The sequence below is a fragment of the Lonchura striata genome, chromosome 1, assembly GCF_050655825.1.
Source record: "Lonchura striata isolate lonStrDom1 chromosome 1, ASM5065582v1, whole genome shotgun sequence".
In the NCBI taxonomy this organism is placed as follows: domain Eukaryota; kingdom Metazoa; phylum Chordata; class Aves; order Passeriformes; family Estrildidae; genus Lonchura; species Lonchura striata.
This window is the reverse complement of record NC_140703.1, coordinates 37908701-37933961: the sequence shown is the minus strand read 5'-3', so window position 1 is coordinate 37933961 and position 25261 is coordinate 37908701. Positions and strand designations below refer to the sequence as shown.

The 25261-nt window shown below is 43.2% G+C and overlaps 1 protein-coding gene across 1 annotated transcript in view; it reads right to left on the bottom strand.

Moving 5' to 3' along the window:
• Window positions 1–11786: 11786 nt before the first annotated feature.
• PRCP (prolylcarboxypeptidase) overlaps window positions 11787–25261 on the bottom strand; it is a 28928-nt gene continuing 15453 nt past the window's right edge. The window contains exons 3-9 of the mRNA XM_021545033.4: window positions 24104–24205; window positions 23600–23781; window positions 22745–22902; window positions 22012–22184; window positions 20477–20641; window positions 19212–19399; window positions 11787–14902 (exon numbers count right to left, since the gene is read on the bottom strand). Coding sequence (XP_021400708.3) covers window positions 14698–14902; window positions 19212–19399; window positions 20477–20641; window positions 22012–22184; window positions 22745–22902; window positions 23600–23781; window positions 24104–24205 — 1173 coding nt within the window. The 3' untranslated portion in view covers window positions 11787–14697. The remainder of the gene's footprint in view (window positions 14903–19211; window positions 19400–20476; window positions 20642–22011; window positions 22185–22744; window positions 22903–23599; window positions 23782–24103; window positions 24206–25261) is intronic.

Sequence of the window (25261 nt, the reverse complement as noted above, 5' to 3'; positions counted from 1 at the left end):
GCCCTGGTCCACAGTTACTTGCCGAGGAGGGGATGGTTATACCTCTGTAATATTTGTCAAAGTTGGGCACTTGGGGCGACAGAGGCTGCCTGGGATGTTCAGACTGATGTTTAAGAAAACATTTCCAAGTCACTCTTACATGCTTTCCTCTGGGGATGGCTGAACACTTGCTTGCCTGTAGGAAGTGGGGAACAAATTCCTTATTTTGCTCTGCTTGTGTGTGCAGCTTTTTCTTCACCTATCAAACTTCATTTCTCACTTCTACCCTTCCCATTCTCTTCCCTGTGCTGCTAAGGGGGTGGGGGGAATGAATGGCTGTTGGGGGGCTGAGCTGCTGACTGGGGTTAAACCACAACAAAATTTCAGAACACAGTGCAGAATTTGACTTGCACCCCTCACACTGGTGTCCAAAAACTGAGGATCCATTGGGACAGCAAGCTGAAGAGCTCCTGTAGCTTTTGTGCCAAAGACTCCTGCATGGGTTGTGAAGCCCTGGGTGCAGGTATTGTGCTTTGTGTTCCCAGTGCTGCTTTTGTGTTTAATATGACAGATGAAGGTGCTGCCCACTTTCACTTCCATCGTGTCCATTACCTCCTTGATCAACAAAGACTGATGTACATCTTTGTATCTCCAGGAAGGACCTTCGTGTTCCCTTTAGCTGTCACAGCAACCCTCTGCCTTGAGGATGAGCCACAAAGACAAGGATGTTTGATACACTGGGGTTTTAGCTGCAGAGAAGGTGCAATTTGCTGCCCACAGGAATTTTCTTGTTAGGCCAAATCTTGAGGCTCAGATTCCTAAAAGTGTCCAACCCCTACCAGTTTTAGTATGACTCAGGGAATATTGCCTAAGGCCAGAGATGATCTGTGGTGGTAACTCTTCAGGGTTGTGAGACTTAAAGGAGAGTATGTGACACTTGGTCAGGTTCAAGCCAGCTATACTTTATAACTTTGGAATTTTATTCACATTTCCCAATTTTCCTTTTCCTTTTTCCCCAGTTTCCAGTCCATTCACCACATACATCACTGTACTTTTGCTTCTGAAAAAGAGAAAGTAAAATAGAAAAGAATGAAAAAATAGGGAAAGAGCAACCCCAGCTTAAAGAATAAAAATGTTTATTTTGCTAACACTTGGCAAAATGAATCTCATTTAGCACTCTCAGCCAACTCTTGGTAACAAGTTGCTCTAGGAGTAGTGCCATATTACTGGTTCTATTCCTCTGGCAGGCACATGGGCACACCATTCACACTGCCACTGCTGCCTTCCTCCACTGGCTACAGCCTTGCCTGGTCAGGGCCATCACAGAACCGTAGAATCATGGAATACTTTGGGTTGGAAGAGACCATTAAGGCCATCTGGCCCAACCACCCTGCAATGAGCACGAACACCTTCAACTGGATCACACTGGTCAGAGCTCCATCCAACCTGGCCTCAAATGTTTCCAAGGATGGGGCATCCACCTTCTCCCTGTGTCTCTATACCCTCATTACAAAGAACTTCTTTCTTTTACCTAATCTGACCAACACTCCTTCAACCCTTGGCTGCATGCTCTGAGAGTGTGTGGGCACGTGTAAATTCCCATTCTAAGCAAGGGGCTGCTGCAGTTGTGTCTTCTCTCAAGATGTGCCCGCATCACAGCTTGCTGCTGTCACTGTCCTCTTTTTTTTTTTTAACATAAAACCTTGCCCAAAAGCAGTGGTGTAAAGATTTAATCAGATAAGTGCTTGTACTTAGGATAACTTGGACAGAGAAAGGCTGGAGGACTGGTAATGTGGGACCCTTAACCACCTTGAGGACACAGCCTACTTATGGGGCCCAAAGCCACCAGCCCATTTTCAGGACCCAAAAATTTCCTGACAGGGCTAACCTGAGAGCAAGACCACAGTGGTCACTGTGCTGAAATCCTGCTCTTCCCACTGGATTTAAGCCCCCTGTGACCACGGTGGGAGCAGAGATACCCTGTGATAACTGATGTAACCCTGTGATAACTGATATAACCCTGTGATAGCACCAAGCCACGGGTCCCAGCCCTGCAGCAGCCACCTCCTGAGTCACTCTCCCAGGCTCTCAGGGCTGTTTCTCCAGGAGCCACTTACTGACTCGCCTCAACCCAAAACAACAACGTCCATCATCGCTCCTCTTCCCAGCTCAGTCCCTCGCCCCAGAGCAAGGAAAAGTGTGGAATAATCCTCCTCCTCCTCCTCCTCCTCCTCCTCCGTTCGTTCGGTGTGTGGTCTGCTGCTCGGTGTCGTCATGCAGACAGTGCAGAGACAGGGGGTCAGGAGGGTCATCAGAATGCTAATAAGAAATCTGATTGATGAGCCGGTGCCTCAGGGATGAATGGGATACTTAATTAATGACTTCTGCTCTATTTAAGAAAAAGTTTCCCTTAACTTCCATCTCTCTTTTTCTAGGGAAATAAAAAAAAAAAAAAAAAAAAAAAGAAGGAAAAGAAAAAAACAGAAAAAGAAAGAAGAAATCTCTATAATCCCAAGTTTTCCAAACAACATAAAGGGAACTTCAAAGACAGACATGGTCAGTTTTTATGTGTTGGGTTGGTTCAGTGATTCTTTCCTTTCTTTGTTTACAAGGGCAGCCAGGCTTGATTCCAAGGCTGAAAAATAAAAGGCCACATTGTTCAACCAGATTCTGGATTTTTACAAGAAATTTCCTCCTTCCCAGTAGGGTAATTAACTGCTTCATTTCTGGCTCTGCCAGTACCAAAACATGCCATCAGGCCTGTGAAACTCAGCAGAGGTCGGTTCCTGCCAAAACACTGCTCTGCTTTGGAAACAAGATGTACTATGGAGATGCTATTGTCCCATTAAATCCAACCAGTGATCCAGGACTGGTTGTTTCTGGGGTTTTTTGCAAGGAAATAAAAGCCCATCGGGAAAAGTACCTGGTAGGCACTTAGCTTAGGAACATTGGACTGTGTATTCAGGGCGATTTGAATGGGATTTCAAACCAGCAATTAACAATGGGAAAACAGCTACAGTTGCAAATTATCTCTTCCGGATTGATTTGGAGGGTTATTTCATGCTAAATGAATAGCAGCAGGAAAGAAGATGAAAAGGGAAGAAGGAAACCCACACAAATTATTTTTTTCCCTTTGAGGTTTTTTGGGTTTTTTTTAGGAACAAGCTCAGCTGCAGCATTGAGGGCAGAACAAACCGCTTGGTGTCAGCACCTGGGAAATGGGAAATAGCAAAGAAGGGATTGCAGGGAGTCATATTGGGTGCCACATGTTTCCCACACAAATTCATTCAGCCCCAGCAGCTGGCTCTGGTCTCCATGGGCCCAAGCACCACATGAAGCCAGGCCCACAGGCTCAGCAGATTTGTGGGCTCTTGAGCCCCTTTGTGGACCCAAGCAGGGAAGGAAGACGCATCCCTCAGTCTCACCCAGGCTTCACCAGCCCTTTGCTGGGGTTTAAGGGTGTCCCAAATGCTAGGCCCATTGCAAGCACATTTTGGTAGGCAGGAGCTGCTCATGCACCACTAGTCAGTGTGTATTTCAGTGCCTGGTTGATCTGAAACCCATGGGAGGAAGGCAAGGATCCTGACCAAGTCCATGGCTGCCCCTGGCAGTGATGCTCAGCTCAGGATCACAGCACCTGCAGGCTGCCTTTAGCTGGATTGCTAGAGCTGAATTTTGATGCTGGTATCTCATTTTTCACTTCTCCCTGTAGTAATCCTGTACATATCAAACATAACCTGTAAATATGTTCAGCTGTAGCTTTAAATACAATTAAAGGTAATTTATTTTTAAAATAGGCAAGAGATGCTGAGGACACAGAGAGTCAACATCAGACTGAAATTTGGGCGCATAATGAAATGTCCCAACTGCAGAAGAAGAAAGGGCAGGCATGGCTTTAACCTGGCAGCCTAGTGCACTATTTTCTTTTTAAAAAATTGTGCATGAATTTTCTAAGTGAGTGGGCACCTGCTTTGGCCTAAGGGTTTAGAGCACTGGTTACTCTCACCAGCCTCGCTAGTTTAAATCCCCCTTTTTCAAATTCCACTTGTGAGATATAGGAGTCACTCATTTAGGTAGTTTATTACCTAAAAATTCTGATTTATTTAAAGCAATGGGAAAGCTCAGAATCCTTCCTCCCTCTGATCTTGGGTCCCCAAAGCTGTGATTTTCTACTCATTTTTGTCCAAGGGATGAGCTGTGCAGAGCAGCAACAAAGCAGGAACATGCTGGCTCAACTGTTCTCATCTGGAACCAGTGTGGCCCATTATTTTAGGGAATTTGGGTGAGCTTTGGTTTACTTTTAGCCCTTCAGATCTTTCTACACAAAGGATTAATAAAGACACAAGTCGGGCAACAGGAGGAGGAGGAAGAGGAGAGCAGAGGTGTGGGAATGAAGCAGGTCTCTGACCCTCCTGGGGACCTCCCTTCGGACACACCAGCTAAAGGAAAAGGAGGAAAAGAAACAAGTGAGAAAAGACCTGCCAAGCAATGCTGGCCAGACAGAGTTAAAAAAACCCCAAAAACAAAACAAACAACAAACCAATGTCCCAGAGCTGATTTGCATTTGTATTGGGCACTTGGGGAATACGGATAAAACACTCTTTATTTTTCAGGGGAGTTCAGGGAATATCAGTAGCAACATCCGTGCATGAGCACAAAAGGGGAAATAGAGGTAATAGAAGTATTTTGGTAATCGTGTTCTTAGGCAGTAACAGTGATAACCTCACAAAAACATATCTCTTACCCCCTTTTCCCGGGTCTCATAAAGAGAAACAGCACAGGCACAAAATTGCAGTCACTTCTGACAGTGCTGTGTAGGAAAAGTCAAGGAAAGAGGTTAGATTGGTGGGGGGGGAGGTCACCAGCAATATATTGCTAGACTGTGAACAAAAGGAAGGGCCCAGAGTCTAAAACTAATATCAGAAGGCCCCCATACCTCCATCATCAATGCCTGCAATGCTCTGTGGACCTCCTGTCTGCCTGATGGGCACTGGCAGCACAAAAGCAAAGCAGAGCTGAAACCTGAAAAAGAGTGCTGATCTCTATTGAAATATTCTAATATTGAAAAAGATCACAGAAAGAAGTCATTTGTGGCCAGTGAACAATTTGTATGGCTTAGCTGCTTCTTAAACCTCAGGCTGTGACTGCTTACCATGGGTGTAGGACACACTATCCTACTTCCCCCTGGTTCCCAGCCAGAAATCCCATCACCACATTTCCTCAGATCAAATGAGTTGAGTTAGAAGGGACATTTAAAGACATCTACTCCATTCTCCTTGCCATGGATAGGGGCATCTTTCTTTAGATGGCTCAAAGCCCCACCCAACCCAACCTTGAACATTTCTAGGAATGAGGCATACACACAGTTATAGGGTTGTCCCTCCTTGCATTGCCCAAGTCATAAAATGCCTACCTGCTGGGATTCTCTCCAAGCCTGGTGGTTTTGCAGGTTCCTGGGCACTTCTCCTTGGCAGATGAACATTTATCAGCTGCTGGACCTCTGCTTAATTCGGATTTAGTTACACAGACATCTGGATTCTATCTATCCTATGAAAAAGCAGTGAATTGGCTGTGTTCACTCCTCACATGCCAGGTGTCCGCAGTGGAAGATAACCTTGTCCACCGCAGGGTACTGCCTGCCACTGGGCAGCTCTGCATGGCCTGCTTCTGTTTGCCACAAAATTTTGTGGAGATTTACTCATTTTGCACTTTTAAGTGGCAAAAAGGACCACTGAGTGCATTTCATACCCCAAGTCAAAGTGTTGATGCTAGAGCTCCTGTAACAGCCTGAGCCTGTGGCCAGAGATGCTCCAGGAGGGCTTTGTGCAGAGCAGGGCATCTCAGGCATGATGGCCACTTCCTGGTCAGTGGTGGTGGCCTATTCCTCACACACGTGGTGGGTGGATCAAACATGGACCCACCACCTCAGGGAGTGCCTGAGGAAACAGCCCAGCTCCATAACTGTGTTACAGGAACAGCCCTGGGGCTAAGAATCTTCTGCTGTAGGCCAATGTCTGCTATTTTATCCCTGACATAATGGCCAGGAACAGCTCTGATGCTCTAAAAGCCCTGGAGAATCACTTGCCCTCATGTTTAAATAGCCTGTGTGCTCCTCTGTGTGGGGAAGCATCAGAACCAGGAGGGCTCTGCTTGGCTGTTTATTAGCCATGTCTACCAGATCAAACATAGTAGCAAGTAGCCCTCTGCTGTCATTTCCCAGCTGTGAAAGAATTCAGGGTTACTTCAGGCTTGATTCCCTCCAGGCTTTGCCCACGTAATTCCTTATTGTGCATGCACAGTCACCTTTAGAGCACACAGAACTTTGAGTGGGAGAGGAAGGTTCAGAAAACCCAAAGTGGTTTTGTGAAATGAATTAAAAGTACAGCTGTGCCAATGCCACCCTGTTGGCACCTGCATCTCCTGGCACCTGCTTGCCAGGGTCCACACACATTGCATAAAGCACTGCCCTCTACACCCACCTGCAGGTTCCCTATACATCCTTCCTACCCAGGAATTCTCCATCCACCAAAAGGTATTTTTGCTGCCATTTCTCAACGTTCTGGAGGACAGGGGGTGGGAAGGGAAGGGAAGGGAAGGGAAGGGAAGGGAAGGGAAGGGAAGGGAAGGGAAGGGAAGGGAAGGGAAGGGAAGGGAAGGGAAGGGAAGGGAAGGGAAGGGAAGGGAAGGGAAGGGAAGGGAAGGGAAGGGAAGGGAAGGGAAGGGAAGGGAAGGGAAGGGAAGGGAAGGGAACTGAGGTAGCAGAGGTCGAGCCCCAGGCTTACTCTGCTGCTCAAATCCCGGGCTGTGGCATTACCTTCCCTTTTGGGTGACCCATTCCAAGTGCTGTAACTGCCTATTCCCACGCCACGTCAAAGGGAAGGTTTACATTGTTCACTGGATATTAATTTAAATTATTCTGGGGTGCTTGGAAACCACCTCCTCCCCCCACTCCTGCTCAGTCTCCATGGGGACTATCGCAGAGGCTGGGCGATAGACATGAGCAGCACTGACACACGGATCTTCCTCCCTTCTGTTGCAAGCTGCCATCAGCCATTTCCATTGCCACGGGGGACACATTCATATTTCGCTGAGTGAATTGCTAGGACAAGATAGATCAGTTTCTAGAGTCTGGTACAATATCCTACTAACACCATTTTCCATTTGTTCCTTAGGTTCACACGCTTGTGTTGTGGCTCTTTTCTTCACACCAACATCCTGCTGCTTGTTGATGGTATTAATAACACCCGCGGCAGGAGACTGCACCCCCCGGGGCCCGGGCTGTCGCAGTAATTATTGAATGGCATTGGGGTTGTTCTGTAAATTACTTTGTGACCCAGGAATTCAGCAGGTTACGCTATAACTCAGGCTCTCACAGTTGATTGCACTCACCTCCTGCTGCCCCGACATTTATTAGTCTCGTTTGCCTAGCAAGCACTGGCTTCATCTGTGCGCTCACGCATAGATACGTGTCCCACGGAGGGCAGCACGCTGTCCTCCCCTTAGACCAAAGGAATGGGGCTCACATCACCAGAGCCTGCCTCAGCCAAAGAGTTGAGCACAGTCAGTGGATCTGCGAGATGCTTGGAGGAACACCAAGAGACATTAGGCAGTGCAAAAAGTGGGGTTGCTCTGTATCAGACTGATGCAGGTGTGGAAGCAGAGCTCCGGACACTTTAGGAAGCCAGTGCTGGAAATAGTGAAACACTGAGCTGTGCCTACCATCACTCCTGATGACTCCTTAGCATCTCCCAGATGTACTGGATAGCTTCCCAGGGAATGCTGAGCAGCCCTGGAGCACTGCTCAAGATTTGGGCAGAGATACACATGAAAATATTTATAATTCCTTATGAAGAGAAATACTCAAGACCTAAGTGGTCTTATTCTGGTCCAAATTCCCTACTTATGAAACAGTTATGTAACACCTGTGATGAAACACTGGTGATCCTATACATAGCTCTCTCAGACTTGTTTGACCCTGTGAACAACCCTCTAAAAGAAATTCCTTACCCTTGTATGGAGGCACCCCAGACTGCTCCTCTTCCTCATCCCAGTTGCTTGGACAGTGATGAACTGTTAAACCTGCCTCACAGTCCCTCTCAGAAATGGCTGGGCCCTGTTTTCATTGCAGCATGAAGGCTGTGAGGACTGAACATCACTTCTAAAGCTTAGAGCAGCCAAAGCTTTTCCTCCCTTGTCCTGGTAGCTGGTCAGATCTCAGCTGAGAATCCATAACAGGACTGACGTAGGGATGCAGACAGCAAGAAGGTGGTCAGACTTTCAGTGCTGCAAAAGTTCTAGAGAAAAAGTGCTTTCAAAACTAGTCCAAGTGTTATCTTCTACAAGAAAGACAATGAAAAAGCTATGCTGTTCTCAGATTTCCAGTTATTTGGAATGTCTTAGCCTTGCAGATGACACCAAGTCAGAGGGAAGAATTGAAGGAAGGGTGACCATGCGTACATGTGCTGAAAGAAGGAAACAAGAACTTCATGGCATTCAGTGACAGCGAGCACAAAATCCTGTTCCTTTGGGAAGGAAGGACTCATTGCAGTGGTGCAGAATTGCTTTCCCCTCCTTCAGAATATTCAGTTTGATACAATCTGGGACTGGTTTTTTATGTGGTGCACTCAGTTCTTTAACACTGACTCTCTCCACAACAGAGAACCCAGCATCAAGTCCACACACAGTGATTTTGAGGTGTGTCCTTATCCTGTGTTGTTCTGCTGAGTGGTGAGAGGAGATTGTGTTTCATTCCAACTGGGAAAGGCAATAGCTCAATATCCTTTTCCTCCTGATGTGCTGTTTTGAGGATGCTCAGAAAACATATTAGAAAATGCAACATGTTTGTCTCTGTTGTAAAGCCAAATCCATTTGCTAAAGAGCCCCAGAGCCACTTCTTGCTTTGTTAAATGCTTCAGCAACATGGGGGGCTCTACCTATCTTGCCAACTGTTCCCAACAAGATTTCCTAATGTGTCTAAAACCCGTGCCTTCAGATGGACATGGGGAAACCAAAGAGCCACAAGCACAGGCCTATGAACAGCAGAGAAGCTGAACACCACCAGGCTGGTGCCAGACAAGATCCAGCTGTGGCTGCATCCCACAGCATCACCCTTTGGTACTGTCCTCCCTCCCCTGCTCAGGCACCACCCTGCCAAAACTTGTCAGATGGTACAAGGGGTTCATATGGAAAACTGGACCTTAGAGTCTAAAGCCCCAGATCTGCATGGGTAGGGCTGCTCACCCAAAGCACAAACCAAGGCAGAGTCTTATCATCCATGTAACTGCAGACGACTGCACCACATGCTCAGAAAGGAGAATGCATTCTTGTATTCTATGTTGCAGGGAGTGTGGTTTTGAAGGAGGGCAAAAAAGGAGGACCCTCTATTCAGGTGGCAGTCAAAGGGAGCAGAGAGTGCTCAGTCGCCTGCTGGAATTGGCCCTGTATTGGTTACACCCCCAGCTATTTGAGGTAAAACTTGGCCTCTCAAAGCTCTCTGCCTGTCTCCTGTGCCTTTGTATTCTCTAGAAGGTGAAGCGTAAGGGTATAAAAAGCTGCAAACAAGTTCCTACCTCTGGAGACCAGGCATTTACTCTAAGAAAGAAAGACCAGTTGCTTCCCAGAGCATTGTCCACCCACATTAGAGAAAGGATTAAGCAGATACATTCAGCTATTCTAACAGATTTTCTTTAAACCTTGAATACGCCTCTCACACTTGGTTAAGATAATCACATTAGTTTTGTCATTAAAAGATCCCTTTTATAGAAAGTACCTAAACCGCTTAAACCACCCAGAGAGGTCGCATACATTAGAAAACAACAAGACAAACGGAAGGGATTTGCTATTGCCGGTCTCAGTGTTTCGCTGCCCCTACTTTCTAAACTGGGGGATGGAACCAAAAGATTGTTCAAATCACCAGCGGAGGGAAAAGCCCCTGAGAGTCCCACCCGCCCAGGGGAGGCCTTGCTCCACACCCAGGAAACACTTGGGTACAGCACTGAGGACTTTGGAGAGAACATTGCTACACATGGAGATGCCCACAGGTTACACCCAAAGCACCCCCAATGCTGAATATCCCCCACCCAAAACCCAACTGCAAGATCAGCAGCAGCCGAGGCTGAGCTGATTACTGCCCTGCAGAGCACAGCTGTGAGGTGCTCCGTGCTGAAGGAGCACATCCTCACTCTTCCCTGGTGTGGGTGCTGGGGGCATTGCTGTCTCTGCATCGTGCCCCAGGACCATGGGATCCCCATACGGAGTGCAGCAAGGACAAAGCAGGTCCCCACCTCAGCAGGGCTCAGGGCAGGAGTGCCGTCAGCTGTCTCTGCTGTAAAACAATTTTTTCATTGGGCTTGTATTATTGAAAGGATACAGAGATGGACAGTGCCTTAAGGCATGTGGATCAAATGGTTTCAGATTTGCTGGTAAAATAAAGTTGGACTGGGGTGTAAAACAAGAAAGGCTTATGTTCCTGCAGCTGGAGGCAGTGCTGGGAAATTAAGGGATGCAAACAATACAGGAGCACAAGTCTGCTCCAACCAGTGGAAACTCCAATGTCCAGCATCTTTAGATGATAAATCTGGATTTTTTCTAACAATAGAAAGGGAATTAAAAAGTACTTAAGCACTGTAATTTACTGCAGACATCTTCAGTTCATATTTTTTGCCACTGTTTGACTGCATATTTTCTGCTAACCTGCACTGCCAAAACAAACGGTTTTAGTTTTTTGACAGGGACTGTCTTTAAAAAGACAGATTTTGCAGTCATCTTTATAAAACAGAGGCTTTGGTTTAAAAACACAGAGAGGTTACATTATTTTAAAAAACTCCAAAACCTAGAGGCTACAGTAGTAACACTCAGTAAGATGCCAGTTACGGCATAATATGATGCTCTGAATTAACAAGAGAGGGCTAAAAATGGAGGCTTCAAGTATGCAATCCCCTGTATTCTTTCATCCCATGTTTAGTGTCCTCCTGACTGCCAGAAAGGCAGAATGATTCCACCATTAGTCCTGAAGGAGCTAAAATATCCAAGTGTCTATGTGCTACATAAAGCTCTTTTTCACTCACTATTCCTTAGAGATTCAATTCACAACAGCTAAATATCCCTTTTAAGAGCAGAGGTAGAAAAAGAAATCCCTTTATTTAAAGCATAATGACATTTTTTGCAACATCCTTGGTGGGCAGACAGCATGGGAGACAAAACTTCTCACTTTTCCTGTGATTTAGAATCCATGCTCCATAAGGGAGTTTCCTTTCTATATACTCTTTTGATGATGAAATATTTGATCATCTTCAAAATTACAATTTTCCTACAAACAAAATGAGTTGCAGAACCTATTAACTCCTTCCCAAGAGTCTGCAGCCTTAGCTCTGCCCTGTTAACTACTTGTTTAAATCCTCCCCCTGCCAGGTCAGGGGACATTACAGATCTGTCCTCACAACCTTCCTCAGTACGGACATGTGGGAAGTGCGTGTTTGCCTGGGAAAGCTTTCAAAAGAAAAATGGACTTCTCCCATTATAGGTAGCTTGACTGCATTCATTGTGGTCACCTACAGAGAACAACCAGCTCGTACACCTGCTCCTCACCACAGCCAAAGCTCTGAAGCGAGGAACTCCCAAAGGAGTGCAGACTCACCATATGTCATCCTGACTGCCATGTGTGTGACTCAAAGATTCCTGTAACCAGCTCTCCCCCCACTCCTCAAGTCAAGTACAAACCAGACAACGTCATTTGCAGAACTTGGAATCTGCCAAAGGATGAAAATTGATGTCCCTGCAAAACAAAAGCCAGCTCCAGAAACTCATCATTATTTTAATGGATTTTTATTGATACAAAGTGCAGGCTCACCACTAAGATTCAGGCTATGGGGAAAACATTTAACTCTTTTTCCTTCTGCATTTTTCCCAGTGAGTAGGAAACATACAATCTTAAATTCCAGTAATTTCTGACACAAGTCAAGGACTTACATAAGCCTAAGATGAAGTATGGCCTATCATCATATGCCTGGAAAGATAAATCAACCATTTGTTATGGCTGAACTTGTTCTCACCTGCATGAAACACACAGGATAGCTAACATTTAGGTAAGGTAGCCAAACCACAAGGCAGTCCCTTGGTAGCATTCAGAGATGTGTATATGGATTTTAAGATGAAGTCTGAATGTTTGAGATAAATAAGACCTAAAGTTTTGACTACTCAGCTTCATGGAAAAAAAAGTAAAATTTATTAAAAATACCATAAAAGCAAGTCCCATCATTCATAAACTGGTCCAACCAATAAGAACCTGATCCAAAGTGCACTTGGATCAGTCTCACACACAGAAACTGTATGGAACATTAAAACATATTAACAACCCCTCTCCCCCCAAAAAAACAAACAAAAAACACAAACAAAACCCCTCTGAAAAAATTTTCTAAGTATCATTTCACAAAACTTAAAGCTGAAAAATTGCATGGTGTCCTAAATGTTGAAGGTAACTTTTTTTGCTTGTGAAAGGAGTGAAAAGAGAAAAAATGAAATTTTAAATTACTTATGCAGCTTGAAACTAAAAAGTGTTTTCCATACAAAGCAGCAGCTGTTTCCTAAGACAGTAAATTCACTAGCAGGGGAGAGAGAGGAGACACAAGCTGACTAATAATACAGAGTAGCTGCTAATTTGGGCTGTTCACATCTTTATCCACACAACAAGGAAATGCTTATCCCAAAATTTTCACTTAGAGTAGCACCCTGAGCAATCAGTGGACTAGTAGGAGAAATTGGACCAGGATCTTCTTTGCTCAATTAAATAATTTCTGATTCCCAAATTTATATTAAGACTTACAGGTTTCATTCCTCACCCTGCAGTAAATTGGGACATTACGACACATCAATTAATGTGCAAGATACAACAGTATTTCTAAAAACTTTTCTGTAACATAACCGATCAAAACCAAATAAATTTTGTTTCAAAATAATCGAGGATATGTGATTCTAAAGTCTATGAGTGAGAGTCTGGAGTATATTTACAGCAAAAACTGGAACTATTGGAAAAGGGGAACACCAACAGCTTTCAGTCAACAGGTTTCAGAAAATCCTACACAGCTCATCCTTTAGCCCTGGCTTTGTTCTCTGGAGTCTCTAAATTACCTTGCTCAAAAGCACAGGAATGTTCAGACTGCATAGTCTGAACATAAATACCATGTTTAACACTAGATGAGGAAAAAGATAATCTGTTGGAAAGAAGATACACAGGAGTGTTTGAAAATACAAAAATTTGTTGTTGGGTTCTCTGTTACCAGAGGACAGGAGGAAACTGGAAACATAAAAGGCCACCAGGGATCTTAGGAATATACTCAACTGTCAGGCATATCACCAAAGCTGAGAAAACTTTTCAAGAGAGATGGAATTTTAAGAGTCTGGGGACATGAAGACTTGCCCGAGTCATTCTAAAACAGAGTTGTCCTTTAAACTGCAAAAAATCCTTTCTGAAGAAGGGCTGCAGTGTGAATGAAGCTAAAGCTGGAAAACAAGGGGACTGCCCCAGCCATTTATTAATGTCAAATATGCTGTCTCATGAATCAGGGCAGTTTGTCTGGTTTGGAAGCCTTACAGAAAGCCCAGTGCACCTGGCTTGGTGAGCTCAGCATCAGGCTTTAGGCTGATCCAAGGGAATAGCTGCGTTTTGTGTTTTCAATAGTTTGTCCAGCAAACAATTTTTTTTAAAAGGCTTTTATTGAAGAGCCATCAGCAAACAGATCATGCAGAATTTGAACAATACACAGAATGGAGGGGAGGGAACAACCCACACAAGGCACAGCCCCAATTATTTGTCACTTCATAAGATGTAGCCAGCACAAGTGTCACATTTGCTCTTCAAGAGACTAGCTTCAAAAACTTCCTGATTTTAAAAAGCTAAGTATTTGTAGGGGATACACACACATACACACACAAAATATACTCAGTTTTCTTTGGTAACCATCAGCACAGGTAGTGACATCTCAGAATTAGGACTCGGAGCAAAAGAAGTAAAATTTTGATGCAGATTCTGCATCCTCAGCCAGTTATCAGCAGAGTGAGTCTGGGCCCAGCCCTGACCATTCAGTACAGCACAGAATACAAAAATCCACTGATTAATAAGCTGCTGGAAAACTAGGTAGGAAAAAATTATATATTTATTTATTTTTCAACACTGATTCCAAAGGGTAAGGGCTGCTTAGTTTCCTTACAAACAGCACAGCCACTTTCCCCTGGCCTTCCCTACCTCTCCACCAAACATCACAGTAAGATTATTATCTCCTCATTATCTCCACCAGCAGAGGATGTCTGAAATTCAATCACAGTGGAGGCAGCAGGAGTTTCATCACCAACAGCACTCCCATGTAATCCACTGCTGAATATACCAGCAGTTGGAGCAAACACTCAGTTCAGTGAGAAAAGCAACAAGCCTAGAACAAGAACCCATTACTGTCCAGGTAAGTACAGCATTTGAGAAGAGCAGAAGAGGAAAGCAAACCAGAGCAGGCAGCTCAATCCATGTACTTTGACTGGAGTTTATCATCTGAGAAGGCTCTCCATCCATCTGCTGCCTGCCTCTCTCATGGACACAAGCCATAGTGACCACTGTGGTGCAGGTGAGGAAGCAGGACGGAAATGCTCCAATGACCATATCATCACAAGGCCTGGCCCTACTCCCAGCAAAGCCAAGAGAGGTGTAGTGGCCACAGTTGCTGCACTACCACTTCAGTGGCCGTGCCTGGCCTTTTCAATCCACTCCTTCATGAGGCAGATCTCCATGGCTCGAGCTTGCTGCACAGATTTGGGGTCCAAAGGGTTGCGGCTGCGTAGGTCCAGGTGATGGGCTCCATCTGGGATCACAACTGCCACGAGGGAATTGCTGATGTTCTGGGTCACCCCACCTGCAGACCACGGATCCAGGACACCATTGCTGTAAGGAAAGACTATTTCATTAGGGCACATGGGCACAGCAGTCAGCGAGGCTGCAGTTCACATCAGCCTTTCTACTAGTTTTGCTTGCGCAGCAACAGAAACAGACCTCAACCCTGTCTTCATGTCTTGTGCCCACAAGACATTCTTCTTCTCTGCTAAGAAGCAACTTCTTGACCGAGTTATGGAGCTATCAGCAGCTTAAACAAGGCTACACTTCTCATTAATTATCTGCAAATTCAGATAATAACCTATAACAGTGCAAAAGCCTCTGAAGAGAAATCTGCTGCCACCTGTAATTGTCATTAAAGTCTCAAGTTTCCCTCTACCAAAACATGCCCAAACTCCCAAACCACAGCACTTCACTTTCCTTCTTCACAGTCTACCACAAACAAATTACTCACTGGACCTTTTAGAGCTGAATTTTTAGGAAGTTCTACCTTTAGCTGTCTCTGCTGAGTGCTGACCTGGTTTTGCAAAGAAATGCTTGGATGGTTTGTTAGTGCGCTGACTTTAATAATAATATGAAAATGAAGATTATATCCTTTAAAAAAATGTCTAACCTGACTCTTCCTCTGTCACAGGACAACTTAATACCATTTAATCCCCCTCCTTCCTCATCCTAGATCAATTTTTAAAATTCCTTACACTATAGATACTGCTCCAAAGAATAGTCCATGGAGCAGGCCAATGGCTCATCTGGGAGAGAGCTTTCCATCTCTCATTTCTAGCTTTGGACTTGACCCAATAACCCCTACTACATCTTATTTTCCTTTACTGCAATGACCTTCCCAAACGTGGCCCATTTTTCTGCACAAAGAAAGCAACATCCATATACTTGTGGAACTACACAAACTTAGATCTGTTTCTCACTTAAAACACTGGACCTGTCCACGAAAGGAAATGTCAGAGATGAGCTGTGGTATGAGAGGGTAAATTTCTAGAAGAAGCTAAGAAATTAAAACATCCTTGACACAGAGATATGCAGTTAGTAAAATGGTAGCACCAGAAAATAATAATAAAATAATGAATTTTATAAAAAGCTTTTTTAAAAATAACCAGAAGTAAAAATCTGGGGTCTAAACTAGTATTTTACTTGTTTCACCACTCAAAAAAACCAAAACAACTAAGTATCCTGAGTCTCTGTAGTTCTTTACTTTCGGTGATTCTAAATATGACTTAGGACGAGAGAAACATTTTGCATCTGCAAAACGGAAAGAATTGAGAGCTGCCCAAAAGCCAAAAGCATTGGATTTAAAAGGTCACCTGAATCAGCAGAGCACCCTGGCAACAGGGGATGAGTTGCTGAGAGACTCATCATGCACATGAACTTGGATCTTTTGGTCCCAGTCATGTGGAAGCTAAGCATGCCACAGGCTTTTCTGTGAGCTAATGGCTGCATCCACTGCATCTCCTTCCAAAGGATGGCACCAGAGGCACTGACACAGTTTGGGAAGTTAAACTTGAAGGGAAGGGGATGAAAGGCTCACCACAAAATCATAAATCTTTACGGTTTTTGCAGATTAAGATAATTCCAACTGGAATCAATTATTTATGTGTTAAAACTAACCAAGCATGTAAGTACTCAGTTGCCCATCTCACAGGACAGGAATTTCCCAGTATAAACCAAAGAAGCAAAAGAAGAGAAAGAGTAAGTCAGACATTTCTTTCTAGCAGTGGCCAAGCAAGCAGGACTTCAGAAAAAAAACGAATGCAAAAATCAGCATGCTAGTCCTGTTTTCAATTAATCTACTTCCTTGATAGCATACCTAGGGTTCTGCCTATCCCATAGCATACAGTTCCCTTTCCTATATTCTCTTCAGTCTCCTCAGTCCTCCTGCCCAGAAGTTTAGCACAATTGTAGAAGCACTGTCTGTGGATCCTTTTTTAACATGACCACCCTCCACAATTGTCATGTTTCCTGTTAACTTTTTTCTCTAACCTTTTCTCTTCAGGCACACATTGTTCTGCCTTCATTCCCTTCTTAATGCTAACAATTCTCCCTTCTGCACAGAGCACCATAATCTCTTAAAACGGAGCCTTCCCTTTCTGCTTCTCCCATGCCAGTGCAGGACTGGATATGTGGGTGCCCTGACTTAGAAGCCTACAACTTAGGTGGGATTCACTGAGATTGAAAAAAACCCTATTTTTAGACTGTGCACACCGAGTTTCATACTGTCTGATATAACCTGGACTGATTTTGACTACCACAGTATACTGATGATGAGATACTACAACTGCTACAAGCTCTCTGCCACCACATGTATGAACAGTGTTAAAATGTCACTTCCCACCACTGTGCAACACCTCCACACCAAGTACACAGCATGTTCGCATAAGAGGAGGGGACACTGCTGGAAGGGAAAGGGGAAACAGTGCTCTAAAACCCCCAATTTCCTCAGACTAGTTTTAATAAAGGTGTATGGCCCAGAACAGGCAAGTACCATCTGCTGACTGCCTATGTGACCACTTACACACCGCATAACTCCACAAAGGTACCAGAATGGCAATGGAATTCCCTACATTAATCCCACACAGTACAAACAACAGTGTGACTGTGCAGAGTGATGTACTGCTCACAGAGAGAGAAGCAACAGCACCAGTTTAGGCATCCTGGCCAAATCCCACTGTGTCTGGATAAATCCACCCTACAGTGGTTCTCTTTAGACGAAGTGCTTTTCCCTTCCTGCTCTACACTGTTGTGCAAGTTGCCTGTCACTTGAAACACAGTCCTTTTCACCCCACAGGGAGCCACATCCCCTGGTAAACACTAGGATGTTTTTTGTAAAGCACTCTGCAGTGTTTGAGGATAAAAGGCTCTTATATAAAATGTACAGTGTTGACAATGTATTTATTTGAAGAGAAACATCCCAGCTTGAGATCCAAAGGCTTTGTGTGTACAGCGCTACTTTAACATTCATTTGGTTGCTTTCAGGCTTTTCTCATTTCCAGCTCCTTCAGCTGGCATAAATTCTTAAACACTTACTTAGATTTGTTTGCTTGTCTATGGCTTACAAAGCAGATTTCTACTGTACAGAGCTGTGCAGCCTTGGAATTAAGCAACACTCTGCAGAAACTAAGTGAAACGAACAAATTTTTTTTATTAAAAATTTTCCAAAAAAGGGTAGGATTTCTCCCTCCAGAGTAGATATCCTGCTGGGACAGAAACAGCAAGAGGCAAACAACAGGAAAGCAAAAGGCCTTTGCAGCCAAACAGACCAACACTAACAGCTGTGATCCAGAAAATAATCCCTAATTCAAGTGAGACCTTCTTACTTTTAAAATTCATACCATATCCAAAAGACTAATTCTGAGCTTGGTTTGTAGAAGTGGCAAGGTGTTTTATGAAAAGGCCTTGCAAAATTTTAACCAGAACACAGAATATATATCCAGGAGCTTCCCACAGTGGGCAATGGATACATCACATCAGGACTCCTGAGGTCTCAATGGGTTTGTGGAACACCTTCTTCCTACATAAGAGCCTGATGAATAGACAATACTCACCTGGATCACCTCACAGCATAAGTAAAACATCATGAACCTCCCTTTAAAGATAGCAGAGTTCACTCTTAAAAATCAGGGGAAGTGAAGGCTGAATAGAGAGCAAGCAGCATGGACTAGTTTTTTGTGCTAGGCTAAAAGGTTTCTTTCACTTTTTGTCCACATACAAAAGTGTTTCAAACTTCTGTTGTACTACCAGTATTCCTTACTAAAATAGAAACATCTTTGTATTTGGATCTTACACAAGTTTGTTGTAACTTGCCTAAATGCCACTAATAGAAAAAGCTGCTGTCAGTAATAGAAAAACTCCCAAAGTTACTTCCCTCTCTTTTCTGTACCAAAGGGAAAAAGGAATGCCATGCCAGCCCCTTCACAAGGCTATCACTCAGAGCAGTAATTTTGGTGACCAAGATTCTGTGTTGTAGCTAGAACTCATTTAGACTTTCCTTTTGTGTGTAAGCAACAGTGCATTGGGTTCATAAAAGTAGGAATTTACCAGCATGGGAAACCTGGAATTTGGCCACAAGATAAGAAGGAATCCACATGGAAAGAAGATGTTTGGCAGAATCCCAGCTCAGATCCTTCTTTTAGAGTCACAAAGGCAGTAACACAACAGTTGGCTTCTTTGGCCACTGCAGACTGACCATTTTACTCTCAATAGCAACACAAAGCATGCCCATCATTTATTCAGCTGGAGTGCTAGAGACAGATCCCTTTGCTATTATCCCTTTGCTATTTGGAGCAGATTCTTTACACTGGAAACCCAAACTGGTGAAAGACTCTACACTATCAGTTGAAACAAGGCTCACCTGAAGATGATGTTGCTGTGTGAACTGATGTTTTTTCCTCCATACATAGAAAGAATCCAAGAGAGGCGAGGCCTCACTCCCCACATCCTGTAACACTCTTCTGAAAGGGCATCAAAGTCCCACTTCTGAGGCTCAAACATGTCATGGACACCATCTGTGCACAAGGGCATCACTATCTCAGTGCAAGCCTGAAAGAAAGGGCAGGTCAGTATATTCTGAAGAGAAGATCCAATAGTTGTTACTGCAGTATTAAAAAAGGCAGTTCAAACAGCATTTGATCAGTAATTACTACCTAACTGCTACAGAACCATTTAGGTTGAAAAAGACCTTGTAAGACTGAGTTCAACCATAAACCAAAAAGTTCCAAGTCCACCTCTAAACCATGTACCTAAGTGCATAGTATCTTTTAAAAAACTCCACGATGGTGACTCCACCATCTCCCTGTGTAGCCTGTTTCAGTGCTTGACATTTTTCCTAATATTCAATCTACATCTCCCCTGATACAGCTTCAGTCCATTTCTTCTCAATCTATTGCTTGTTAATTAAGCGAGAAAGCCACCTGCCTACAATCTCCTTTCAGGGAGTTTCTCATCAGACGTTTGCTTTAGACCCTTCCCCAGCTCTGATGCCCTTCTCTGGATACACTCCAGCCCCTCAGTGTCTCTCCTGCAGTGAGGGGCACAGAACTGAGCACAGGATTTGAGGTGAGACCTCACCAGTGCCCAGTACAGGGGACAATCCCTGCCCTGATCCTGGTGGCCACACCATTGCTGATCCAGGCCAGGATGCCATTGCCCTTCTTGGCTACCTGGGCACACTCTGGCTCAGGTTCAGCTGCTACTGAACAGCACCCCCAGGTTCTTTTCCACCAGGCAGCTTCCAGCCACTGTGCCCTCAGCCTCTAACCCCACATGGGGTTGTTGTGACCCAAGTGCAGGACCCATCACTTGGCCTTGTTAGACCTCATACAACTGACTGCCCACACAACTTACAATTGTCTGCTGTACATAATTTTCCAGCCTATATGAATAGCTGAAACTCAACAAGTAGCTAGATAATGAAAATACAGTCCAAATCTCCTGGGAAAGCTGCTTTTTTTTCCTGCCTTGCCTTCCCCACTACAATCACACTTGGTTTGTGACTATGTTTGTCATCAGTACACATCAATACTTCTGGCACAATATATTAACAGCTAAATGACAATTCTCACCACCTCTAGATCAAGAAACCACCGACTTGCAAATTATAAAGATTAGTGAGCATACCTGGTAGTACCAACCCATTTCACCCAGACTCTTTGTTGCAGTCTGCGACACATCCAAGCACAAGGCTTCTCCTGTATAATTGTAATATAAATTTACTGCCTGGAAAACATTCTGCAGCAACAATTTGTCAGAGAGACTGGGATCTTTCAAGAACTTGCAGACTTCCTGCAATGAAGAGATAAGAAGTCATCTCAATCTATAGGAATTAAATATTAATACATGACACCTGGTGGGATATTAATTTCTTTTCCAAGTACAATCAGACCACTTCAAAAAAGTGGCTATGAAGTTATATACCCCGATTATCACAAAATGCAGTATCATATGTGTGTAGTGCATGCTACTATGAGGAACCTGAAACTTTTTATTTCCTGACTAAAAAAAATTTTTAAAAACCCAACAGTTCCACCTTAATGTTTCATTCACCAAATTTTTCAATACATTTCCCATACTTTAAAATAGATGATATTTAATAGCTAGTATTTAGCACCTCTCTAAAGACAGCACATACAGATATATAATAGAGAAGCTCCAAGTATCAACTGGGGCTCCCCTTGCAGTTTGAAATAGGCAGCTCACTAGAGAGAACAGATTAAACAACATACATACATGTATACACATATATATCCAGCTACTCATTAAGATTAGAAAATACTTCCAAGATCATCAAGTCCACATTTCCCTCCCCCTTTCTTGCCCTCAGAGTCCTAACAGAGCTACTGTTTCAGAAAATAAAGTATCTTAACAGCTTATATAAATCAGATTTCATACATTAGTATTGTTCAGATGGGTAGTGGCCTTTTCTGGGTTAGATTTATAAGCAGAAATAACTTTCAAGGTGTTTATCCTTCTCTTTGTAGTCAGCCACATAGGACAGATTAACTTCCCTCTCTCCTCCATCAAGCAGCTCTACACAAGGGAAAGATTCTGTTTTATAATTAACTACTGCCTAAAATACTTATATCTTACCTACCTCACATAGGAATCCAAAGTCCTGCAGGGAAATTCAGCCAGAGTCTTAAAAGAATAAGAACATCCCAAGGACAAACAGAACTGTACAAGCAAAGGCTTGTAAGTGTAAGAAGAGGTTCTGCTTTGAGAAGAGACCCTGCAAGGAACATGTTTCTGGAGATCTACTTCTTCTCTCACTAGTTTTCCTACATCAAAAAGGACACAGGTTCAAAACTTGCTGAGTTGCAAGCTTTATCAGCTAAGTTTCACATCAGAAACTCTAATTGCATGTGCTTTTTGTATACAGCATTTCTGCTACTCAAGAACATCTCTGCAGGACAGCTGAGGTTTCTCAGTCATCCCTGGCACTTTTTTCTCCTGGGCTGTTGATATAACCTGTTAGACCTACAAGGGGCAGTTAGGCAACAAACCAGCTCATGCACAAGATATTATCTTGGTTGTCTTTTCTCAGCACATTGCTTCTATGGAGCCAAGAAAACAAAGGAGAAGGTGCAAGCTAGGAAAGGAGGAGAGAATTCATTAAGCCAAAAAGTCAATCCTATAAGATATTGATTCTAAATTACCTGTATAGGCCAAGCTGGCAGAGGTTGCAAGAAGTCAGCTTTATAGGGATAATTCACCATAGCCAAGTTTACCCATGTTTCACTCAGCCAATTTTTCAATACAGCAGCATCCTGAAGAGTTTTTAAGGGGCTGCACAAATGAAATGTGTTGGAAAGCCACTGCAAACCCGCATCTTTAATAAAAATAAATTAATAAAACAATATTTAATGTATTGTACCATTAAAACATACATCAGTTGTGCTGCTACTAAAAAATGTTTTCACTTAGACTAACTAATTTAGTGAAACCATTCCACACATATACAAGCACAGAAGATCAAATTTTAGTCAGCACCTTCCTACAACCTCTTTTGCAGAATCACTTAGGTTAGAAAAGATCCTCAAGTCTAACTTAGTCCCTATCACTGAGTTCATAGTGACTATAATGATTTTCTTTCCCTGAATGTCTTGGTTGGCAAACAAAGTACTTTTTTTATAGTAGTGACTATCTGGCCTATTTTTCAGAAGGAATATAAGCCTTGAAGTTCTGATCTTAAGTCTGTCCTTATCTGACCTTAGGAATGTTTGGACCTGGATTCTGCATCCCACCAGGCCTAAAAGAAGTTTGTGATACAACAAAACATTTAAAAGTATGAGGAGCAGAGTCTCAAACAACCAAATACATACACAGGGGAAAGCCATAACACACTCCTGATGATTACTATTCTTTGAAAAAGAACTGGTGAGGTCTTACCTGTTGAGGAAAGATGGTTAATAGCATTCCAGGAATTCCGGATGCTCTCTGAGCAGCCCTTGCCACTCTTTTTGAAATCATTGGTCACTATGTTGAAAAATGTGCCACATGGAACCAAATCAGCAAACTGCCAGATTGGGGCAGAGGCTGCCAGAGCTCTGCAAAGAGACATAAAAAGATCCTGAACTCCTGCAAAATGGGCTTCCATACCCTCCCCTCAGCCACTATCTAGGCAGCATTTATAAATCAGCTTGGACACTGTGCTCTAGGTGAACTAACCATAATGTTGCAAAATTATTCCACAGGTCTGCATGCAAAAGGCTGCTGGAGGATATGTCTTGGACACTGGTACAACAATAGCAGCAAATACAAAAGGCAGAAATTCACACTTGATTACTTTATTGTTTTTCATTCTCATCTATTAATTAGGCCTTTCTCACTAGGCATTGTATGAACCCAAATGAAGAGAGGCCTAGTCCATGAAAATATACTGTCTAGCTTGTTTTCAATCCATGTACTTTGACTGGAGTAGGGTAACTAGGGTACTGAATTGATTAAAGACCTGCCTAAAGTCTGGAGACCCTAAAAAAAAATTAGGTGCCAAGACAGTGCTCACATGTTTTCACAAATCCAGCAGATAACTCTGACAAAATACACCATCCAGTACCTGCTGACCAACAGCTGCCTTTGTCAGGCAAACAGCACCTCTTCCCAAATTCAAAGTAACTTGAATCCTTCTCCCAGTACTGAAAAATTCAAGCCAGCTTGAATTATGGTACTTCTCCCAGAGCAGTAATATTTATAGCACAGAAGTAACAAATGCCTGCTCTGTTTAAGCAGGAGGAGCACACTCACCCAACCACCACATGTGGATACTTCATCCTAAACCAGGCTGCAAGCATGCCTCCATAAGACCCTCCAATAGCTATGACTGGACTGTGCTGGGCTCCTGCAATGGTCGTCTTTAAGTACTCAACAAGTACTGCAAAGTCTGCCAGAGCTTGTTCTGATGTCAGGTAATTGAGATGCTTGGAATCCTGAGAGAAAGAAGGCAGGTTATCATGATTTTCAGCAACAGTCTTTCTATTCCCCATGGCAGCTATAGCTAAAACCAGGTCTACAGCTAAAATCACAAGTCTAAATCTGTGCCTGAGAACAAATGAAATATTCTTTGCAGGTGTCCCTTGAAGGACTAAAAAAGTCCTTCTAGTTTGGTTTTATTTTTTACCCTGTAATTGATAGTTACAAAAGAGTTACATATTACTCAAGTTAACACTCAATGCCCTGGCAAGAATTAAAATATGCAGAATTATGTTTGTTTGGAATACATTTATTAGGAGGACAAAAGATGACACTTACACTGAAAGATTCATTTCCAAAGGGCAAAGATTCTCCATAATATCTATGTTCAGCAAATACCAACATGGCATTAAGTTCTTCAGCCACATCCCACATAAAACCCTGGTCGAAGGAAAACAGACACTCAAAATAATTGATTCAACTTGTTGAAAATTCTCTAGTTTCAGTCTAGTGCATTCCAATTCTTTGATTAGGAAGATATCTCTATCAAAATGCCACTAGAAAGACAGAGTGCAATTTGGTTTTATGGTATCACTGAAGTAAGAAAACACACAAAACATGTACCAACCCAGAGAAGATATATACAAAGACAGTATGTATATTTTATGCTGCAAAATATTAAGCATCCTTGTTTTGGGACTACACACAGGCAATTCTAACAGAACTCCTATGACATGAGCTCAATCCACAGGAAATAAAAAAGGCTACAGGAGAAAACCATGCATTTGAGCTAGGACTACATTACAGAAAACACAAAACTTGTTTGGCAATAAGCAATAATCTAGAGATTGCAGTTATCTTCACCTAATAAATAAGTACAACTTGTTATTACTTGTTGATAAGAGTTTGTTACCACCAGCTATGAGAAGCAGCAGACAGAGATCATCTGCTGGCAGCACAAGCATACAAGCAGTCCTTGGTGGCTTTCAGCTCAGCACATGCCAACCTCCTGTCATGTTACTGGACTTTGTATTGAGATGGCTGATAAATACCACACACTCCATTCTGCATTGTATCATCAGGGAGATAAAAACAGGTACTGTAGAAAACAAGAATTACCTGGCTCTGATTTCCAGTTCCCTTCATATTTTTCTTAATAGAGAAACAAAAATCCAAACATGAAAACCTTCCATTTTACTTGGGGAATCCAATGTACTAGGATAATTTTAATTTGGTCCAAAATTCTGAACTGTTAGCTCAGGGCAACTATGGTGTTTCCTCTAGAAATTTTCTTCACTGCTCAAGGAATGTAATAGAAGCGTATCCCTTTATTTGTTGGGGCTTCAGATAGGACCCTGAACCCCCTTAAACTTTTTATGTACTTTTGTTCAGCTTCCTCTTATAACAATCACAGCAATCATTACAAACTTATCCTTCAATGCCCTTCTGTGACTGTCTTCTTGTCCCTCCTCACTTTTTCAGCATGCCCTTACTGGC